The 19672-nt window shown below is 43.1% G+C and overlaps 1 protein-coding gene across 2 annotated transcripts; it reads left to right on the top strand.

Annotated features, from left to right (window-relative positions):
- Positions 1 to 4019: 4019 nt before the first annotated feature.
- PAK6 (p21 protein (Cdc42/Rac)-activated kinase 6) lies at positions 4020 to 19660 on the top strand. Of its 2 annotated transcripts, XM_009333564.1 has the most exons (8): positions 4020 to 4223; positions 8714 to 9331; positions 12473 to 12964; positions 13219 to 13352; positions 16199 to 16325; positions 16519 to 16644; positions 17310 to 17444; positions 19493 to 19660. In XM_009333564.1, the coding sequence occupies exons 1-8, from the start codon at positions 4020 to 4022 to the stop codon at positions 19658 to 19660; spliced, it is 2004 nt and encodes a 667-aa protein (XP_009331839.1). The 2 variants fall into 2 exon arrangements, with proteins under 2 accessions (XP_009331839.1, XP_009331846.1); XM_009333571.1 differs by lacking the exon at positions 17310 to 17444.
- The last annotated feature ends 12 nt before the right edge of the window (positions 19661 to 19672 follow it).

A 19672-nucleotide genomic window follows, 5' to 3' on the forward strand; every position in this document is an offset into this window, starting at 1 on the left:
GCTGAGAGAATTTCAATCTCCGACTGCTTTTGTCTTGTGGTAGTGACTTTTATTATTTATGTTTGTGACATTTCTTACAGTACAGTTGTCAGCAGTGAATGAAAGACTAAAGTCTAGTAGCTTATTATAAAATCAGTGTCACAGTATTTGTATTATTATATTAAAGGGATGCTGTCTACGTTTAAATACAGGTTTGGCTTGATTTACAAAATCTTGTATGCATAAAATGTTCTTATGAATTTCTTACTGAATTAGAAAAGGCCTGTTTCATGTATTTTATTTAAACATTCTTTAGCTGGGTATTGGAAATACAAGTAAATAGCTCTTGCATGAAAACCACAAAGTGAAAGGAGACTGCTTAAATACAGACCTTCTCAATGAAATGCAAAACCTACACAGATTATTACTATCCATTGGATTTCAGATAACTATTTTTAGTGTATGAATTTCATTTGATCTTAATGCAGTGTACCTTTAAACCACCTGTCTGATATGGCAGTGTCTTTATAATCAAAGATTGATGCTGACCATATAAAGCAAATGTCATTGGATACCCAGGGGTATGTTGTATTTGGAGTTGATTACATTTTGCTGTTTTTAAGATGTCTATTATAAGCCAATAAGGTAGATGCAGGCCATGTCAGCTAGTTACCCTAAGATTGACCATGAACTTAATAGATGCTTCTTTCTGGGTTTAGGAGGCATGCTTTTGTATATAGGATCTAAGTGTAGTCCAGGTGTTGATTGACAGGTATAGTGATTTAATGTAAATATACAAATGTAGTGTTTATGCTTATGCAAACTGATACGCTGGCATAGAGCCACTGTTCTATTTGGGGCCAAAATATCACCCGGGCTTTAAAAATTTGCATTTTGAAGTAGTTTAGCTAGAATCATTCCCCTTATAGGGAAATGATTGAAATGTTCAGACAATTGATACTACAAGTGCTAATGGTTGTGGCATTTGTAAACACCATGATTTACATGACCCCTTGCACCTGAAGCAGTTAAAGAGCAAACTTGAAAGACGCTGTGCGCTATGCTCTGAATATCTTCTCATTATGAAGATGAGATGAGGAATGAAGCTGTGAAAGTAGGAACAGGAGAAGGAAAGATACTGGTTAAAATAATAGCATTGCTCTCTCTGGAAATGCCCCTGTTCTGGTGGATCAAGTAGCTGTCACAACTGACATGCAGTCAACGCTTCAGAACTGAAGCACTTGCTATAATACTACAGATACACGTCCTGCTTTCCTTGGGGGCTGTGAAAGCTCCTCAGTAGCACCAGCTGTTGGTATGAATAGTACTAACACCATGAGCTGTTAGAATATCTTTCCTTTCCAGGATTGTCTGCACTTTTTTTTCCGTAAAGAACTGCTCTGTGACTTTAGCCTTGATTATTAGTTAATATGCAGCACCTAAGGGGCCTTAGAGATGAATCACTGTGTTTGAGTAGTTGCAATACAGACCTGGAGCACAGAGGCTCTTCACATAAGCTCTCCATTAAGATGTATTTGGGTTTTCATTGGAACATATTCTAAGCAAAGATTATTCTGTCTGTGAAACCTCTCCTAGGCAGAGCAGTTGCTTCCAACCTCTTTTGTAAGTGGTTTTTTAGTTGCCTAGCCTTTTGCTTTCTTTTTCAACTGTAAGGTATCTTTAGTAGGCTTCTGGACACAGTATTGCAATGGGCATTGTCAGTGTGTGAAGTCTGTATTTCACCAAGGATGGATTGCATGACTGGGGGCTTAGAAAGTGTAAAGATCCTTCTGCGACAAACAAACACTTCCCATCCCAGTGATACAGGATCATGGTAACCAAATTTTAAGCCGGTGTGTACGCATTTTCAGGATCTCAGTCTAGCACTAGGAAGCAAAGTTGTTGTTCACCTGCTGGCTGCACTTTGCTCCCTAAACAACTTTTAAGTGGAAAAACCTGGAAAATGTTTGCCATATATTTCACTGTGGGGAAAAAAGCATGAGGTGTGCTGATTTTTGAGACCAGTGTCCTCTAGAAGTGTGTTAACGTCTACACCACAACATGTTATCTCTGTATGTGTTCGGTGTCTCTGACCCTTGTAAATATTTATCCAGCACAAATAGTTGGAAGCTGAGGTCCTGTACAGGGGAAGAGCGATCACTACAAAGTTGAAGATCAAGTGGTAAAAATCCTCTACCTGATGTCAAGGAAGAGGTAGTGTTCATCATTTTATAAGCAATATTAGTGAGAGGCAAATGCTAGTATTAAAGTTGTCAGTTGAAAGGGAAGAGCATACAAACATTTTTTTTTTTCTACTGGTGGATATTAATTGCCTTAAAGAAACCTGTACAGCTTTTTCCCAAGCTGGAGAGCTTTAGCACTGAACTACCTAAAAAGTTTTGGCACTGGGTCTCTGCTTTGTCTCATCTCTCTTACGGATCTCATTGCGCAGTTCATCCTGTGCATTGACAGAAAGCATCCTGGAGAGGAGATGTGAGCTCTGGAGCATGCCAATTCCATTGCATCCACACAACAGTAATCTTACCCATTAAACACGTTTCTCCAACAGGAAAATGTAACTTGGAATACTTGTAGCTTTAAAGCCATCAAACCAGTCAATAGAATCATAGAACAATTCAGGGGAGAAGGGACCTCAAGAGATCTGTAGTCCAACCCCCTGCTCAAAGCAGGGTCTGCTCTGAGGGTCGGACCAGGTTGTGCAGGGCTTTGTCTTCAAGAGCAAACTTGCTCTTGAAAACCTCCAAGGATGGAGACTGCACAGCCTGTCTGGGCAACCTTCTCCAGTGCTGGACTCTCCTGGTCACAAAAAAGTTTTTCCTTCTATCCAGTCGGGACCTCTCTTATTTCCGTTTATGCCTGTCGTCTCTCAGACTCCTACTACTCTCCACTGTGAAAAGCCCGGCTCTCCATAGAAAATTGCCCCACCTCTGAGCCGTTTCTTCATGTCTAGGGTAACTTCCCCTTCACCCCATCTTCCTTGTCTGTCTTTTGTGAAGAGGTTGTGTCCATCCATCACAGTTATTCACGCTTTCCCACCTCTGTGACCGCATGCGGAGCTAGCTTCTTCCTTTTTCTTCCTATCTTCCCAATTTCAAAAAGGTCTAAAATTTTTGGCTTTCTATCTATCTACATCTCTTTTTTTTTGGCTATAAAGTCTAAATTCAGATTTTGAATGTCTCTTGTGTTTGGGTATATTTAAGTGTTAGCTGGTTTTGGCTTGTTGCAATTGTAATGGCTGTTCACGCAAACTGTCTCTCTCAGCCCCCAAGGGAAAGGAATCTTAGTTTTTAATTTTAGCTTCTTCAGCTACCTGCTGACAGAGTTTGATTTCCACCTACCACCTCCTCTCTCTCTCCCAAGCCCCCTGTCAAAGCTAGAAAAAGTGAGATCCAAAATCAGTCTTGGGCAGCTCTTCCTTTGGCAACAACTCTGTCATCTTTAAATGGGAATCAAATGTATATTACTTACTTGGAGTAATCAGTGAGAGGACAGCCCGAGCCCTGTTCATAACCACCCTTCATTCCAGGCTTGTAGTGGAATCAACACTGTCTAACTGGCTGGACTCCAAAGCCATTTAACCTAGGTGCAAGCCTGTAAAATATAAATATGTATCTCATATATATTTAAAATGTTTATATCAGGCAATATGAATTTGTAGAAATAAAGGAAGCCAAGTGGTAGGAGTTCAGCTATAGAGGTAACAGGTGTCTGTTTCTTTTCTAAAATAGGAGCACTGTTTCACAGTGGGCAGAGCACTAAAAAGGTCACTAGAAATCCTAGCTCAGCCACTGACCTGCTAGGTGGTCTTGAGCAAGTCATTGGTCTCTTGCTGCCTCTATTTCCTCATCTGTAAAAGCAGATGATCACGTCAGCTCTGTTGTTAAAGTGCTTGTCACTGGAGAATGTTCTTAATACAGTATAATTAACTGATATAATTTATATGTGATATTACTGATTTGGCATATCGAACCTAGACATGCAAGAGCACTGATGGCATTGCCTTCACTGATTCAGGCATCATGTTCCGCAAGAAGAAGAAGAAACGCCCAGAGATCTCGGCTCCGCAGAACTTTGAGCACCGTGTCCACACTTCATTTGACCCAAAGGAGGGCAAATTTGTGGGCCTGCCACCTCAATGGCAGAATATTCTAGACACGCTGAGGCGCCCCAAGCCAGTGGTAGACCCTTCAAGGATCACGAGGATGCAACTCCAGCCTATGAAGGTAAGAGAGGAAGACTACTCTTTCCTGTCCCCTGGGCTTTCCTGTTCCTTGGGGAGGCCCAAGTTGAGGCAATGTTTCCATTGACCCATATATATTTAAATGGGGCTAAAGGTGGGATCTGTAAGGAATTCAGTGGATAGCAGAGTCTGGGCTTTGATAACACTGTCTTTTTTTGAGCGATAGTAACTTCATCAGAAATAAGGACAGTAGTATCCTTAACTGCAGTAGTGTCACTGTTCAAATAACCAGGTGGCTGCCTGTCACTGTAACAAGGACCTGTGAAAGCTCCCGTGGTAGCTGACAGGGCCTAGGATGTGTTCGGCTGTTGTACAGGAAAGTGAAGAGGAGAATTGGTGGAGAGACCTGTTTTAGCAAGTTTGTCATTCTCGTGGGTGAGCAAATTTGGCTGGTAATTAAGTTGACAGGGAAGCTTGAGTGGGAGAGAGCGGGGTAGCACTAGCTTACTGTTCATGGATGGCTAAGTGAATGAGCGACAACAGGGAGCAGGACTAAACGAGGGTTTAGGCTAAACGAGTTAATAAAGCCGCAGTTTAACAGCAAGTGGGACATAGTAAACAGGAGTATGTCCTTAAAGCAGGTCCTTCACTAAGGAGAACCAAGTTACCGATCTTTGTAGATGGGTGAATTTAGATGGCTGTCTTGCTTGGGTGGCTGTTGATAATGGCATCTGGAGACTGTGTGTTGATAAGTGACTGCGGGGACCTGCTGTGTGAAAAGAGGCAGATTCATGATGACCTCTTGGAAAAGGAAATGAAAGATGGTGACAGAATTATTGTGTTTGAAGTCTGGCTAGCTTGCGGGAAGTTTTTGTTCCCAGTTAAAAAAACCCTACAGGGGCCTAAAAAATGAAAGGTAAGTTGTAAAATAGAGACGTTACTACTTGGATTTTAGGAGGGACATGAAAGAAAATAGTTGTCTGTATGATGAATATATTTAGCTTGTTGTGTACAGATGCTTAAAAGATGGGGACTAAATGGGACTACATTTTAGTATATGCAAGCATTAATGCAAAATCAAACCTGCAATTTAAATGGCACATCAGGATCTTTGAGCAGAATGCTGATTTAGAAAGGAAAAACTTGCTCAGGAAGAACAGGTAAAAGAAAAAGGGAGGAGGTATTGCCTTCTGGTTTATCGTGTCCTGAATGTGCTTTGAGGTTCAAAATGTAGTAGGAGATGGGAGCACAATCCAGAGAAAAGATAAAATGTGTAATAAGAGACCAACTTGGTTATATCAAGAGCTCTCTAATGAGCTTAAACTGCAGGAGGATTGCTCAGAAGGGTGGAAACTAGGTCAAGTTATAAAGGGCAAATAGAAAAGAAATTTATGTAGGAACAAAACTGGAAGGCCAAGGCACAAAAAGAGATGTTATTCTCAAAGAACATAAAGGGCACTAAGGAGACATCGTAAGTACACTGGGGAGGAGAAGGAGGATGAAGGAAAGAATTTGTTCACTACTCATTGTGGAAGAAAGTTAGTAACAGATGACACTGAAGAATTCTTAAATGTTTAACGATTTTTCTTCAGTCTTTATTGAAAAGGTTAACTGTGATCAGTGGGCTAACATAACATGAGCATGAAGGGATAAGAATGCAGGCTAGAATAAGAAAAGAACATGAACAGAAATGAGACTTCTTATCTAAGTTACATATTTTCAAGTCAGCTGGGCCTAATGAAATTCAACGAATTGCAGATCAGTCAGAATAATTTAAATTCCCAGAAAGAGACTGGAACAAATAAGCAAGTAATCTATTTGCAACCACTTCCTAGGAGATAGCAGGGTAATAGCTAGCAGCCAGCATGGATTTATCAAGAACAAATCATGTCAAGCAACCCAATTTCCATCAATCACAGGGTATCAGGCTTTGGGTCAGGGAGAAATGATAGCTCTCTCCTATATCTTGACTTCAGTTAGGCTCTTGACACTGTACCTATAGCATTCCCGGAGCAAACTGAGCAAGTTTTCTCAAGTATTAGGAAAAGTATACTCAAAAGAATAGCATGAGGCATCGCTGTCAAAACAGAAATGTGCATGAAGAGATTTACTGGAGTTTGTCCTGAGTCTAGTGCTCGTCGGTACTTTCACTATGATTTATTAAACCTGTCGATGGTAAAAGCTGAAAGGAGGTGCAAACCTTTAAGGGAACAAGGGTAGAATACCCAACAGTCTAAAAACTAGAGAAGAATCTTAAACTAATACTGGGGTTTTTTTTGCCCCAGTAAATCCAAGTGCAAATATTCTCTTAGACTGCATCGCATAGTTGATTATTTCTGGTAAACTTCATTTGAACAAATTCCTGTTCAATGATACTGATCAATAGTAGGATCTTTTTTTTAAAGTACTAATTGGCCCTATTAGGCCAAGCCCTTATACACAGAGTCCTGGATTCAACTATCGTAGTTTTTCCTTTTTTTTTTTTTTTTTTTTTTTGACATGTATTTCCTGTAGCTTGTAAAGGGTTGCTTTTCTTTTTAAAATTATAATTTCTAAATTTTGGTCAGTAAGGTATGATCTTTGTAAGGGCACTTCATATAGATTTGGCTCAAATTTGGATGTTTCTTCATTAATGTGATGCAGTCTTTAAACACAGCTGCAAAGTACAGCTAACTCCCATCTTCTCTGTCCACTGGGGATAGGACTGACTTAATGGACTAGAAGTGCAACAGGAGTGACTTGAGTCTAATTTTAGGAAGTTTTTAACTAGGAGGCGAGGTGAGCAGTGGAATGAATTTTCTAGAGAGGCCATAGTGTCTGTTCTTGGAGATTTCTTATTTTGAGAACGTTAGACACAAGTCTTTCTGGAATGACTTTTGTCCATCTACGTTGGACTAGCTGGCCTCTTGAGATTTCTTCCAACCTTATTTTGAGTTATTCTTTTTCCCAGTTTGTAGAAACATTGAACCATCAGTGAGTGTTGGAGGAGGGCCTTTTTCTCTCCCATCTGTCTGTGCAAGCATGAGCAAGGGTGTGGAGGCATCCTGCTGAGTGCTCTGTGACTCGGGGGTGTGTGTATTGCATCTGTTCCTGCTCAGGCTCATTTATGAACTAGTGCTCTTAATTGAGTGCATCACTGAGGTCAACTGCTATGTCTGGCATTTCTAATGGATGAATTAGAATGGACAGAAGACTCTTCCCACCCCACTGACAGATTTCAGAGACTGGGTTTCTGACCATTTCCTTTTGGTACTTTTTTCCCTATCGAGTTTGGCGCAAAAGTGATGGAAACAGTTTGAGGAGGTGGTGTGCTCAGCATGCTGTTTACTTGACAGCAGCTGGGGCCACAGAGGAAGATGCATGTACGTGGTGAGGGAGGTGTATTGCTACAGTAGGACTGAAGAGCAGAATTCCCTGCTGCAGGTAATGCAGGTATGCAATGGTATGAGTCAGATTGTCCTTTCTTCACCTTGTTTGACAAAATCTTCTATGCTGCCTTTCATTCTCAGATGAACCGGGTGCTCATTTTGTGCACTGTGGTGACGTTCTGTTGAAATTACTGGAGCTGCTGTTTTGCACCAGCTAAATATTAGGCTCGGTGTAATTAATTCAGCATCTTTAGAAGATCCCTGGAGTTCAGTTAGCAAACAGGAGATTGCCATCACTCCAGGGAAGGATTTTCCTCGGGCAGAGATTCATGGAAGTGTAGGAGTGATCCTATGCTGTGAATTTCTGTGAAGGAATGAAACATTTTGGTTTGCAGCACTAAAAAAGCTTCTGTAAGCTTTTCAGTTCCAGAATAAACAAGGTAGAGCACTACATAATATACCGACAGCTTCGAGTGTCCTACTTGTATAGCGCTGTTGCTTGTTTGGATGGAAGCCTTGTTCTTCATCGTTTGCTTACAAGGCAATTGTGAGCTATTGTGACCCTTTGTTCGTCATTTTTAATTATAATAGCTTGGCAGAACAGAGGAGGGATGCAGTGTTGGAACAATGTGGTCTTCACTGGTCAGGATTAAGATGCATTAGCAAAAACCAGACTAAGGGAGGCTGATTACAACACTATCGAGAGCAGTACAGGGAAGAGATGAACCTTGTGTTGGAATAGCAAGGTGATTTTTGCAGGTAGAACTTAAGGCATGCTGTAACTTCTGAGAACTAATACTCTCAGGAGCTTGTTGAGCCTAAGTTAGTGATGTAGTGTAGCACAATTTCAGCACAAGAGTCAGGAGTGCTAAACATCCCGGTTTTGCTCTAACGTTGTCCTTTAGAATGTCAGTGCAGCAGCAGAATTCACTGTTCTGGCTGAAAGCACTGCTGCCTCTGACAGAAGGATGTAACCCAATGATCCCTCTTTTTTTTTTTTTCCTTCAGTAAAAGACAATTAAACAAAGACAGAAAGAAACATTTCTCTTTTTTTCCTAAACTCCCTGAGTAATCTTTGGCTAGACAGACAAAATCTAACCTTTGTCAAGATAAACTGAGCCTCAATTTTTACAACTCTTTTTCACCCCTTCCGTATGTTTCACAGACTGTGGTGAGAGGCAGCACTGTGGAAGTGGAAGGCTACATCTCCGGGATACTCAATGACATCCAGAAGCTTTCTGCCATCAGTTCGAACACTCTGAGGGGAAGGAGCCCCACCAGCAGGAGGAGAGCTCAGTCCCTTGGGCTCCTGGGGGAAGACAGACCCCCAGACATGTATCTGCAGAGTCCTGAAGCAGATTGGGCAGACAAATATGGAAACTACCTCAATTGCAACGGTGGGACCAAGGTGACCCGGAGGCAGACTATGTGGCCAGATTATAAACCCCGATTGGAAGGACAGTCTCATCCCAATGGTATGGTAATGAAAGCACAGTCCCTCGGGCCTTCGGAGTTCCAGGGCGCTGACGGCACCTGCCTCCAGCGAGCCTCTGGTTTGCAGCATATGCCAACTCTACCGGGGGAGAGTGAGAAGACGGGAAAAAAGAGCTCAGAAGAGTGCTGGCCTCAGCCTTGTCTCGTACGACAAGCAAACTCCAGGCCCTCAGGGGAGGGCAGCCCGAGCTCCAAATCAAGGGAGAACAGCTTGAAGAGGAGGCTGTTACGCAGTGTGTTCCCCTCATCCAGCGGCTCAAACAAGTCAGGCCCTTCCCTGCAGATAAAGGTATAGTTATTCAGTATTTTTGAGCGAGTGCAATGTTGACTTTACAGTTCCAGAGGTTACTTACACAGCTGAAAAAATTTAATTGCAAACATCATGTAACCATCTGTTATTGTTATGATTAATGCTGGAATCAAAATAGTCCTGGACAGGGGAAACGTGTAGTCTGCCTAAGCTTCACAGAATATACTGGTAGGCATAGCTCAAAATGGCAGCCAGATCTACACGAGAAAGGCTTGTTAGTGGAGCTGTGCTTGCAGGAGTGTAGGTTGGGAAGGAGGTAGGGGACTTACTCATTTTTGCCCTTCTGTAGTAGTAAAGGCATAACTCAAATGCTGTTATACAAGCATAAATGTGCTTTTGCTATTTGGGAAATTGCCGTAATTTACATTAGTAATGTATTCTTTTGCCTGTGCAAAACAGAACTACCTCGGGAGAGCTTGTTGGTTATAGCTGTATCTGCCAACCTGCCTACAATAGGAACATTTCCATCAGCACCCCCATACTGTCATACAGGAAATCTGACTGTTCGTTTTTGTAAGGACGGGACAGCTCATAGCTAAATCTCCCCCAGGAAAGCTATCCTGAATGAATGACTCACTTCTTACTAAACTAGGAGAAAAACTCTGGTTCCTGTAACTGTATAGGAAATGCAGCCCTTCAGGCCACAGCTTCTAATTCATCCCAGGCTAACCCAGCACTCATTGTCCTTGCCCTGCCGTTCGGTGGTTTCAAAGGCTGCGCTGGGCTGGTGCAAAGCCAGGCTAATTTCTGGCAGGCGTGGAGTCCCTGGACTTGGAGGAAGTTGGCAGGAGCCATGGCCCAACAAAACGGACTGTCCTAAAGTGTATCGAGGAGTGGGGCTCTCTCTGACCCGGCTTGTTGGAGTTTGCATAAGGATCAGGCTCAAGGCTTTCGGATGCAGCCTTCTCCCTGCAGATTCCCTTTCCGAGGGAGTGGGATTTTAAAGGAATGCAGTTCTTCGGTAGCACAAACTACACTTATTGCTGTCTCTGGGCTGATCTATACTGGCTGGAGGCCTGTCCCTGAGTACTTAGGAGAACTGGCCACCTCTTTCTTCTCTAGCAAGAGTGTCTTTGCCATGCCTCAGCACTTTGACAAGGAGGAGCAGAGGTTACCAGTCAAATGGCGTGTGCGCATGGATGTGCTTGGGTGTGTTTGAACTCGAGCTGCTTGTGAGAGGAGTAGGAAAGACCTTGAGGTTATCTAGTCCATCTCCCTGCTCCAGCGAAGGATCTGCGCCATCACTGGCAATTGTTTATCTAAGCTGTTCTTAACAGCCTCCAATAATTAAAACCTTAGTCTCCCTCACAAATGGAGATGATGATGCGTAATTGTGACGTGTAAGAAATGCATAATTGCAGATGAAATGGAAAGGGGATATAACTGGCTGAAAATGGGGAGGTGGGTGCCTTGACAGGCTGCCTATAGTCACCGTGGGAAGGCCGAGTGCTCTTTCCTTTCAACCTAATGTGAGGGGGAAGGAGTGGGAGAACCAGTGGCATCTCAAAACGTCCAGAGACTGGAAATGTATATATAGGGGCTGCCAAATTACAGGAGCAGGAAATCATACTTACGTGTGGTTAGACAAACATGTGTGAGCTTGCATGCATGTTGTGTGCCCTTTTGCATGCTCTAGGTTATATAAAACATTTTTTTTTTGCCTTTCTCCTGAGACAAAACAGGAGTTGGGAAATAAATACTTCACTGCCATGAGCATGTCTCTGCAGGACTGCAGGGGTGGAGCTGGTAAATGAGGAGGAAGTAACTTCTGACAGGCAGTTTGTGTTTGTGCACTCCTGCACCCCGACGCCAGCAGCTACTAAATCATACTTTCAGGGCCTGTGTGTGTGTGTGAAAATGAGCTGTATGTGTGTTAGGCTTATGCAGATTTTACTGTGGACAAAAATCCTTGGTTAAAAACCAAAGTGCATAGAATTAAATTCTATACAATTATTTTCTGTCTGAGACAGAGAAAATGAGTTCTCTTTTAAAAATTTCTCTATTGGCAGTTTTTGGTTCCCATAATTAATAATCTGTCTGAATTGTGAGAGAGGAAAAGCTTGTTGCTTTGAAGTTTTTATTTTGCCCTATAATATAAATGATTGGCTTGCTCTTCCTGAAATTGCTACTTTGTCAGATCCACTATTATTTACATATAACTAAGTATATAATGTATTTTATACCTAACCTGCTCGATGTTGTTGGATTTTAATTAGTCAACATTTCCAGGGTGAACATTAGCACTTCAAGGTTTATCTTTCTTGGGAGACCTATGCGTAGTGCTAGCATGGGAATGCGTATCCTGGAGCCACATTACCGCAGGCTGTGATCTTACTAGATCTCATAGACTAAACGGGGTTGGGCCTGCTTCGTACTTGAGTGGGAGGTCTCCGAAAGCCTCGAGTGCTTCGCGAAAGAGCATTGCTAATCCAAATTCATTGTAGGTCAGTTTTGAGCCAGTAAGGTGGCAGGTGGCTCTGTGTAGCTGAAGCACCACGCTGGCTTCCCACAGCTGTCCTGGTTCACAGTGCTTTTCCCAAAACAGAGTGCTAATTCTGTGTCTGATCGACAGGAAAGCTCTGCAGGTACCAGTGGAAAGTGCAGAGAGAGTATTCAGTAGGCAGAATGTAATTACCCAAAGGGAATTAGGCCAAGACATCAAAGTGATTTACAGCTTTGGCATGAATCCTCTTTCCTTTTATATATAGGAAGATCAGAGGCACAGAGGGATAAAAGATTGTAAAATTCTCTGCAGCACAGGTTGCCCCAGAGTTTTGGTGGCAAGGTTGGAATGCTTTTTAGCAGCTGTTTTGTTTTTTTTTTTAAAGCATGTGCTTTAAAAGGTCCCTTTTAAACTGCCTTAATTTGGAGGTCCTTAAAGTGTAGCACCCATCCTGTAACTGATTCTTGACAATCCGCATCCGTGGGGCTTCCCCTAGTCATGCAGCTTATGTTGGACAGACCGGGAGACAAGAACCTAGAGCTCATGACTCCAGTCTGCTACAAAATGTACTAGGCCAGAGTGGCATAACACGCAACTGATTCCTGACACTTCTTTCTTCTCGTTAATCTAACCGTCCCTTTTTCTTTCTTCCACTTTCATATTTGTTCTTCTCAAAGCCTAATGCTTTCTTCAGGCCCCAGCAGTGGGGTTCACCACGCAGCCCTGCAGCCAAAGCCCAGTCTCTTCCATCAGATCAGCCTGCATCCGATTTCCCCAGGATGATCTCCGAAGCTGGGACCCCCCAGAAATCACCAACAGCGGAGAAGGCAATTGCACTGCCACAAGGCAGGCCGTCACCGGCAGGGTCTCCGAGGAACCGGCAGACTCAGACTAGTTCTAGCAACCTTCACCTTCCCCAGGACTCTTCTGTGAAAGGGCAGCTGGCCAGTGAGGACCCGGTGGTTGTGACTCATGAGCAGTTCAAAGCTGCCCTTAGGATGGTAGTAGACCAGGGGGATCCCCGGACATTGCTGGAGAATTATGTAAAGATTGGTGAAGGGTCCACAGGTATCGTCTGTATTGCTCGAGAGAAGCACTCAGGGCGGCAGGTGGCAGTGAAAATGATGGATCTGAGAAAGCAGCAGCGCCGGGAGCTCCTTTTTAATGAGGTGAGTGTAGTGACGAGAGGTGGGGTTCTGCTGTCCACCGTAAAGCCATGGTAACAGTTGGTGTGGTAAAAAGAAGGGAAGAGGAGGAGACATCTTCCTTTTAATAGAATTATGCTAGTACTAAGAAGAAAAATGACTGGGGGATGGAGGCTACTGCGTTGTACTTGTAGGGTTGTGCATGCTTGCTTTGTTGGATAAGATTAAGTGGTGTTAGTGATTTTTGTGGTGGTCAATCGTCCTCTGTGTTTTTACAGGTGGTGATAATGAGGGACTATCAACATGTCAACGTAGTGGAGATGTACAAGAGCTATCTAGTGGGAGAGGAGCTCTGGGTGCTGATGGAGTTCCTGCAGGGGGGAGCCCTCACAGACATTGTGTCTCAGATCAGGTACGAAGCAAAATCCAAACCATCAACACTTGTCTTCCCACCTGACAGGCAAGAGCAGTCGAGTGGAGATTTCTGGGAAGAATAGTTTCCCTCAGAGATCTTGTGACTGCAGTGCCCTGAAACTATTACACTTTGTAACTGTCATCCATTTGAAGTATGCGATAATACTTCTGATGTAGAAGGGACCTCATTTACAGTACTGATCCCTTTAGATACCCACTATTCATCTACTTGATGACCTTCCCTGTAAAACACAGTACTCATGAAAAGTATTGTAGTAAACAATATCTGTTGTATTCTGGCCAGGAAGCTCATTGAATAAGTATTAAAGAGCATGCAGAAATAGTTTTCAGTGGTACAACCTTAGTGAGGTTGAATTTGTGGCTAACTCCTCTGGAGAAGTGCAGCAGAGCCTTGAGATCTGGACTCCTTCCCAAATTTTGTTGCCTAAAGATAGCAACTACTGGACACTCTCCTAAATTTGTTTTCTTATCCACACCACTTCATATTAATTAATGACCAAAGCATTCCTGTAGGGCAAAGAAGTTGTTCTCAAATGGCCTCTAGAGTCCCACTCACAAGGTGTTCCGGAGATGCAGTTGTGATGATTGTGTCTTACCTGTGACCCTGGAGCACTCTCGTCCTGCTTCCGAGCAGTCCTGGGGGGCTGTAAACTGGTTCAGGGAATGCCAGTGAAAAGACTGACCAAGAAAGTCTGTAGGATGAGCTTTCCTTTTTTGAAGATTCAGAATCTTAATTGGATTACAATTAGGTAGTATTGCTAACGCTAATTGTATTTACTTTTTTTAATCATAGTATGCCTTTAATTCACTTACATGCTTTGACTAGCCTTTACTGATCCTGTGGTGGATTTAAGGCATACATCTTGCTCTGTTGTATTCTCTGTTTTGGATTTGCATCTGTGATGTGTTTGGAAGGCATAAAAAAGCACATTGTCCTTTGTAGCCTCTACAGCCCCACCTGTAAGGAGTGTCTTGGAGACACTTAGATGGCCAGGCCCTCCAGCATTGAGTTCAGAGGCACATCTCGGGGTCCGAGAACCAAGGTTTTGTTGTAAGTCATGTACATGCTCCTGGACAGGAAAAAGAGCATTTAGTCCTCAAGAGTGCTGAGTTATGGCATTGCAGAGCCAGCGCAACTCTTACAGCTCTTAGCTGGTATTAGAACCAATGGAACTACAGATAAAAAAGAAAAAAGTATTCTGAAGAGGTTTATGAAGGGTCTGTGTAGTTTATATCCACCAGTGAGACTGAATTCCATTGTGGGACCTCAGCCTAGGTTTGAGTTATTTTACAAAGCCTTCCTTTGAACCTCTTTACGAATGTTTGTTTTTCCACATAGTGGAAACAGGATCTGTTATAACTGTAACATTTATCAAAAGTAAGCTGCAAGCCTTTATCAGTTTTTCACAGGGAGGAAAATACCCTCATTCCTCTCATTAAACATTTGCTGAAGGTGATAACTGATTTGCATCTCCAGGAGTGAGCTAATCCTCTAGTAATCTGTTTTACACTATGCAGTCAGTTGACTGAAACCAAATTCCATATGTGACAAGCTGAAAGTATACCTCTTGTTAGAGCTCGGACGTGCATCTGCTTTTCTTACAGCTTGTGCGCTATGAAATGAAAAGCACTCTTTCTAAATAGGTTAGGTTCTGTGTTGGAGAAGTCCCTCTCCTGTTAGAGGTTAAATCATAACGGCAATAGCAGCCCTCTGCCATCCTTCAGATATATTTGCCATCAGCATGGCACAGTGCAGCCACAACATGCAGTCTTCTGGTCAGATGGTCAGTTTGGTAGAGTAAGATATGGAATACCAAACAAGCAATGGAAGTATAAATTTCTCAGCCGATGGTGCAACCTCCTTCATGAATGTGTAGAAATTGCTCTTATGTATTTAGAAGGTTCTGGTGCGCTCTGCACAGTTCTGCCTTCTGAGTGCTCTCTTCTCCTCAGTCTTACTTGCAGACCTGGATTTGAGGAGGTGGTATCTCTATGCCCTCAACCGGGAATTGTTTGAAACAACTGCTAGAGACAGGCTGAGAATCAAAAGGACTCAATTTGGGTACTTCAGCTATTCTTTGAAATACTTAACTTCTAGCATTGCTCAGTATAAATGTGCAGAGAACACTGTCACTGTCCCCAGTTACAGGAGATAATTTTCGTTTCTACCATTTTCACTTGTATTTGATCATGAAGGTTCTTGTGTTGGTTTTCCAAACAGCAAGAGCTTCTAAAGACAAGGTTCTTGGTGCTCATACTCAGTGTGCTAACAGAGTGGTAAAATTCAGGAGTGTCTTCCCTGCTTGTAACCTGCGCTACCTTTAGTTAGGTATAAGAGCATCCAAAGCATCTAGCTGCATGAACCCAGTAAAGGATCCCTATATTCTGTATTTAATTAAGTGTTTAGATGCTTTCTGGATGAAGTTGCACAATATGCCTTGTGAACAATAGCTTTACTATATTTGCTTAAAAAAAAGCTGTCTCAACAGTTACTGTGGCACCTTGGCATGAAGAAGCAGTCTTGCCTATCAGAATTGCTTGAAACAGCATCTTGCAGAATGAATTTAGATACAAGATTGGTAATGCAGTTTCTCTGTATTAGACTTATGAAAATTTAAAATTGCTAACCATCAAGAAAAAAATGTTTTCAACAGTACAAGACAGCCATAGAAGAACAGTAAAAGTGAGATAGTACGTGGGGAACCAAAATATGTATCTGCAAGTCAACTCCAAAATTGCGCTGTGCCTGTAAAGAGGACCCGTGAATGAGTACTATCCACTGCCCAGAACAATGCAGTTCAACTCCTGTGTCTTTAATTTCAGGCTAAACGAAGAGCAAATTGCAACAGTGTGTGAATCAGTGCTGCAGGCTCTGTCATATCTTCACTCTCAGGGGGTCATCCACCGAGACATTAAGAGCGACTCCATTCTTTTGACACTGGATGGAAGGGTATGTTTCCTCAGACAAATTGTTTCCCGTCTTCTGCTGCTGTAGCCTTAGTCTGTCTCCTTATTTCCTTTCTGTTCACAATCTCTTGTTTGCACCTCGTCCTCTTACTCCCTTTGTCGTCTTTGTCTTTGGTGTTTCCCTCTGTGTTGTTTAAAAATTATTTTTAAGGTTGGTTGCTTTTCTCTTTGTACAGGTCAAACTCTCAGATTTTGGCTTCTGTGCTCAGATCAGTAAAGATGTACCTAAAAGAAAGTCCCTGGTAGGTACTCCCTACTGGATGGCTCCAGAAGTTATTGCAAGGATACCATACGCTACCGAGGTAAGGGACCACCTCCCTAATACCAGGAGAGGTAGCAAATAATATTCTGAAGTGTCACAGGAAAATAACTATTGGCTTTTCTAGGAAGAGCCTCTAGAGTCTATTTAAAATATAAGTTCAACTATGACTACAGATTTGATTGTGATGATATCAATATTTCCTAAAACAGTAGAAAAACAGGTTGTTCTGCTTCTGGGAACAAGGTGTAAACTTGCTCGATTCTTACAAGCCTATGCCAAGCTTCAGGTATATCTGCTGTAGTGTGGACAGATGTTAGCAAGGAGCAGCCTGTGATGTGATATGGATCAGTAAATCAATCAATGCCATAAAGGGAGGGGAGGAGAGGAGGGAAGGCACAGATGGGAGCTCTGAAATTATGGGCAGGTGGCAGCAGAGTGATTAGTTTTGTTTGCTTGTGCTGCACCTGGTTGGTTGGTAGTTACTTGTAGACCTTTTGCATGCTGCAACCCCAGCGTGGCTCAGCCCTGGGTGGAAAGCTGTCTTTGTTAAACTGCGGTAAGGAGTCCAATAGCATGAAGTGGGTTAATGTTTTACTCTCTCGGTAACATTTGTCCTGGGTGGGGTGTTGCAGTCTTTGTGAAAGCAACAAAGCAAGGACCTGTTGCTCTGAACTGTGTGTATTGATGTGACATTGGCTCCCGCAGGTGGATATCTGGTCTCTGGGGATCATGGTGATAGAGATGGTGGATGGAGAACCCCCCTATTTTAGTGATTCTCCGGTCCAGGCAATGAAGAGACTCCGTGACAGTCCTCCTCCCAAACTGAAAAACTTCCACAGGGTGAGCATGCTGGCAAACACTCATACACCTGATGATTATCATGGGGAAACATCCTATCAGCCGTTCCTGGTAAAGCTGGCTATGAAAGTGATCTTGCTAGGACATGTTTCTTGGGGAACTTCTTTGGCCCTGGTGCCTCAGTGGATGCAAGCTGCTGCTGACAGCTAGGGGCTGGTTTGGGAAATAGTCCAAATAACGTAAGGTCACTTGAGCATAAACCTGATAATGCAAATCAAAGCTGCTTCAGGTGGACCCAACAGTTAATAGCTTGCTGATGTCGACAGAGTAGCTCATCATCCAGGGAAGCAAACAGGAGGATCCTTGCTCTTGAGAGTTTCCGGCTTCACGGTTTTCAGGACTGCAAAGGCTGCATTATGGTCAGAGTGGGAGAGCTCAGTACAGACAGTAGCTCATGGAGACACTGCAGCTGCTTTGAAGATGAACTCAGCTTCATGGTTTCTTGTGAAAAAGTAGCAGTGACATAAGAATGTCACAGAAGATTACCTTTTAGTCGCCGCTTAGAGCAGTCCTCCTTACATTTCAGTCCAAGCCTCTGAGATCAAATAGCTTCTGCAGCATTCTGAGCTATCCGGCCTTTCCAATTAATCAGAATATCTGCAGCTGCTAAAACTGAATTATTTAACAGAGTAGACTGCTGAACTAACAGCATACACTCAAACATCAACAGCTGCTCTTCCCTCTTTGCCTTTGCAACACTAATTAAAATTTCAAGGTCAACATTCTGGACCCAGTGCTTGTACTCCTTAGGCAGTGTAAAGCCCGTTCTGGTCTGGATGGACCCAGTGCTTGTACTCCTTAGGCAGTGTAAAGCCCGTTCTGGTCTGGATCGCAGACCTTGCTTGGTGAGATGACTCTACCACGGGCTGTGAAAGCCAGAGCCATTTATAGCCTTGCTCTGCTCCACTTTGTCCTAGGAAGCAAGCTGGCTTCCAGCAGACCTCTGGATTGCCAGTTCAGTGGCCATCCTCCTCCGTCTGCCTGCTGTCTGAGTGGAGCTCAGCACCAGCTGTGGATCCAGCCCTCCATTCTGATTACAGTCAATGGCTCACCGGGGTCAATTACTGTAGTACTGGGTGCAACAGGTTAAACGGATGCCACCTGGGATCACCTCTGCTGCTTTTCTAAAGCATAACTAGATTTATTGACAGAGCGATAAAGGCTGGATCCTGGCACTCGTACTTAGCTGCGTTGTGCCTTCTCCCTCTAGCAATCACAGTGAAGTCGTTCAAAGCGCTCATGAAATAAGCAGTAGCTCAGTGTGAACAGTATTTCATGATCTACTTCTAAGTTAACCAGAGCTGGGAAAGTGCCTCCAATCTAAAATGAATGTAATTAGCGGCAGTAAAATAAATAAATATATACCAAGTTAATTTTTTATTCAGTTTTAATGATGCAGAGGATTACCACCAGCAAGAGACGTGCAGTGCCTTTAAGTGGTTCTTGGGTCTGGCTGCTCAACAGGCTTTTACACATCTTTCAAAGGACAAACCTGCTGAGGTCATTTAGGTTTTTGATACACTGTTCTGCAGTTTCTTCATCTTCTTGTATCAGCAGCATCAGGTTTCCAGGCTCTCAAAACCTATTTGGGAATCCTATTTAACTACTTTTTCCACAATCTGTGGCCAGTAAAAGAATGAATTGATCGACCCTTCACACCCGAAGTGACGTGCCTCGGGTAGCAGGAATTCTGTTGGATTTTTGAGCTGAAATGCAGAAAGATTAAATAATAAAATGGGAAACAAAATTAACTTAGATGGAAGGACATGGCAGGCAGTCTTGTCTTAATTTGCTGTGCCCCATTAAAAAGAAAACAACCTTGTGCAAATGTTGTGCCTGCTGGTGACAGAAAGTTACTACTGTCAGGTAAAAAGCATGCTATCGCGTGTTACATTTCTGTGCAAAAGCAGGGTTACAAAGTTGAAATGTATAAGATCCTTTTTAACCAAACCTGCCTCAGCAGCCTGTTGTCGCATGAACTGTTGCCTGGTTCCTTTACGAGGTTGACTTGGTTGGTTGCTTTTTCACAGACCTCCCCAGTTCTGAGAGACTTCTTGGAAAGGATGTTGACACGGGATCCGCTAGAAAGAGCAACAGCACAAGAACTTCTGGATCACCCCTTTTTGCTCCAGACAGGACTTCCAGAGTGCCTGGTTCCCCTTATCCAACAATACAGAAAGCGTACCTCTACCTGCTGACTTTACCTAAGG

Source organism: Pygoscelis adeliae, unplaced genomic scaffold (assembly GCF_000699105.1).
Source record: "Pygoscelis adeliae isolate BGI_AS28 unplaced genomic scaffold, ASM69910v1 Scaffold420, whole genome shotgun sequence".
Lineage (NCBI taxonomy): Eukaryota > Metazoa > Chordata > Aves > Sphenisciformes > Spheniscidae > Pygoscelis > Pygoscelis adeliae.

Coding starts and splice junctions, on each gene's coding strand:
- PAK6 (XM_009333564.1), top strand. CDS start 4,020: ATGTTCCGCAAGAAGAAGAAGAAACGCCCAGAGATCTCGGCTCCGCAG. Junction 12,965..13,218: donor GGGAGCTCCTTTTTAATGAG/GTGAGTGTAGTG, acceptor GTGTTTTTACAG/GTGGTGATAATGAGGGACTA. Junction 17,445..19,492: donor AACTGAAAAACTTCCACAGG/GTGAGCATGCTG, acceptor GCTTTTTCACAG/ACCTCCCCAGTTCTGAGAGA.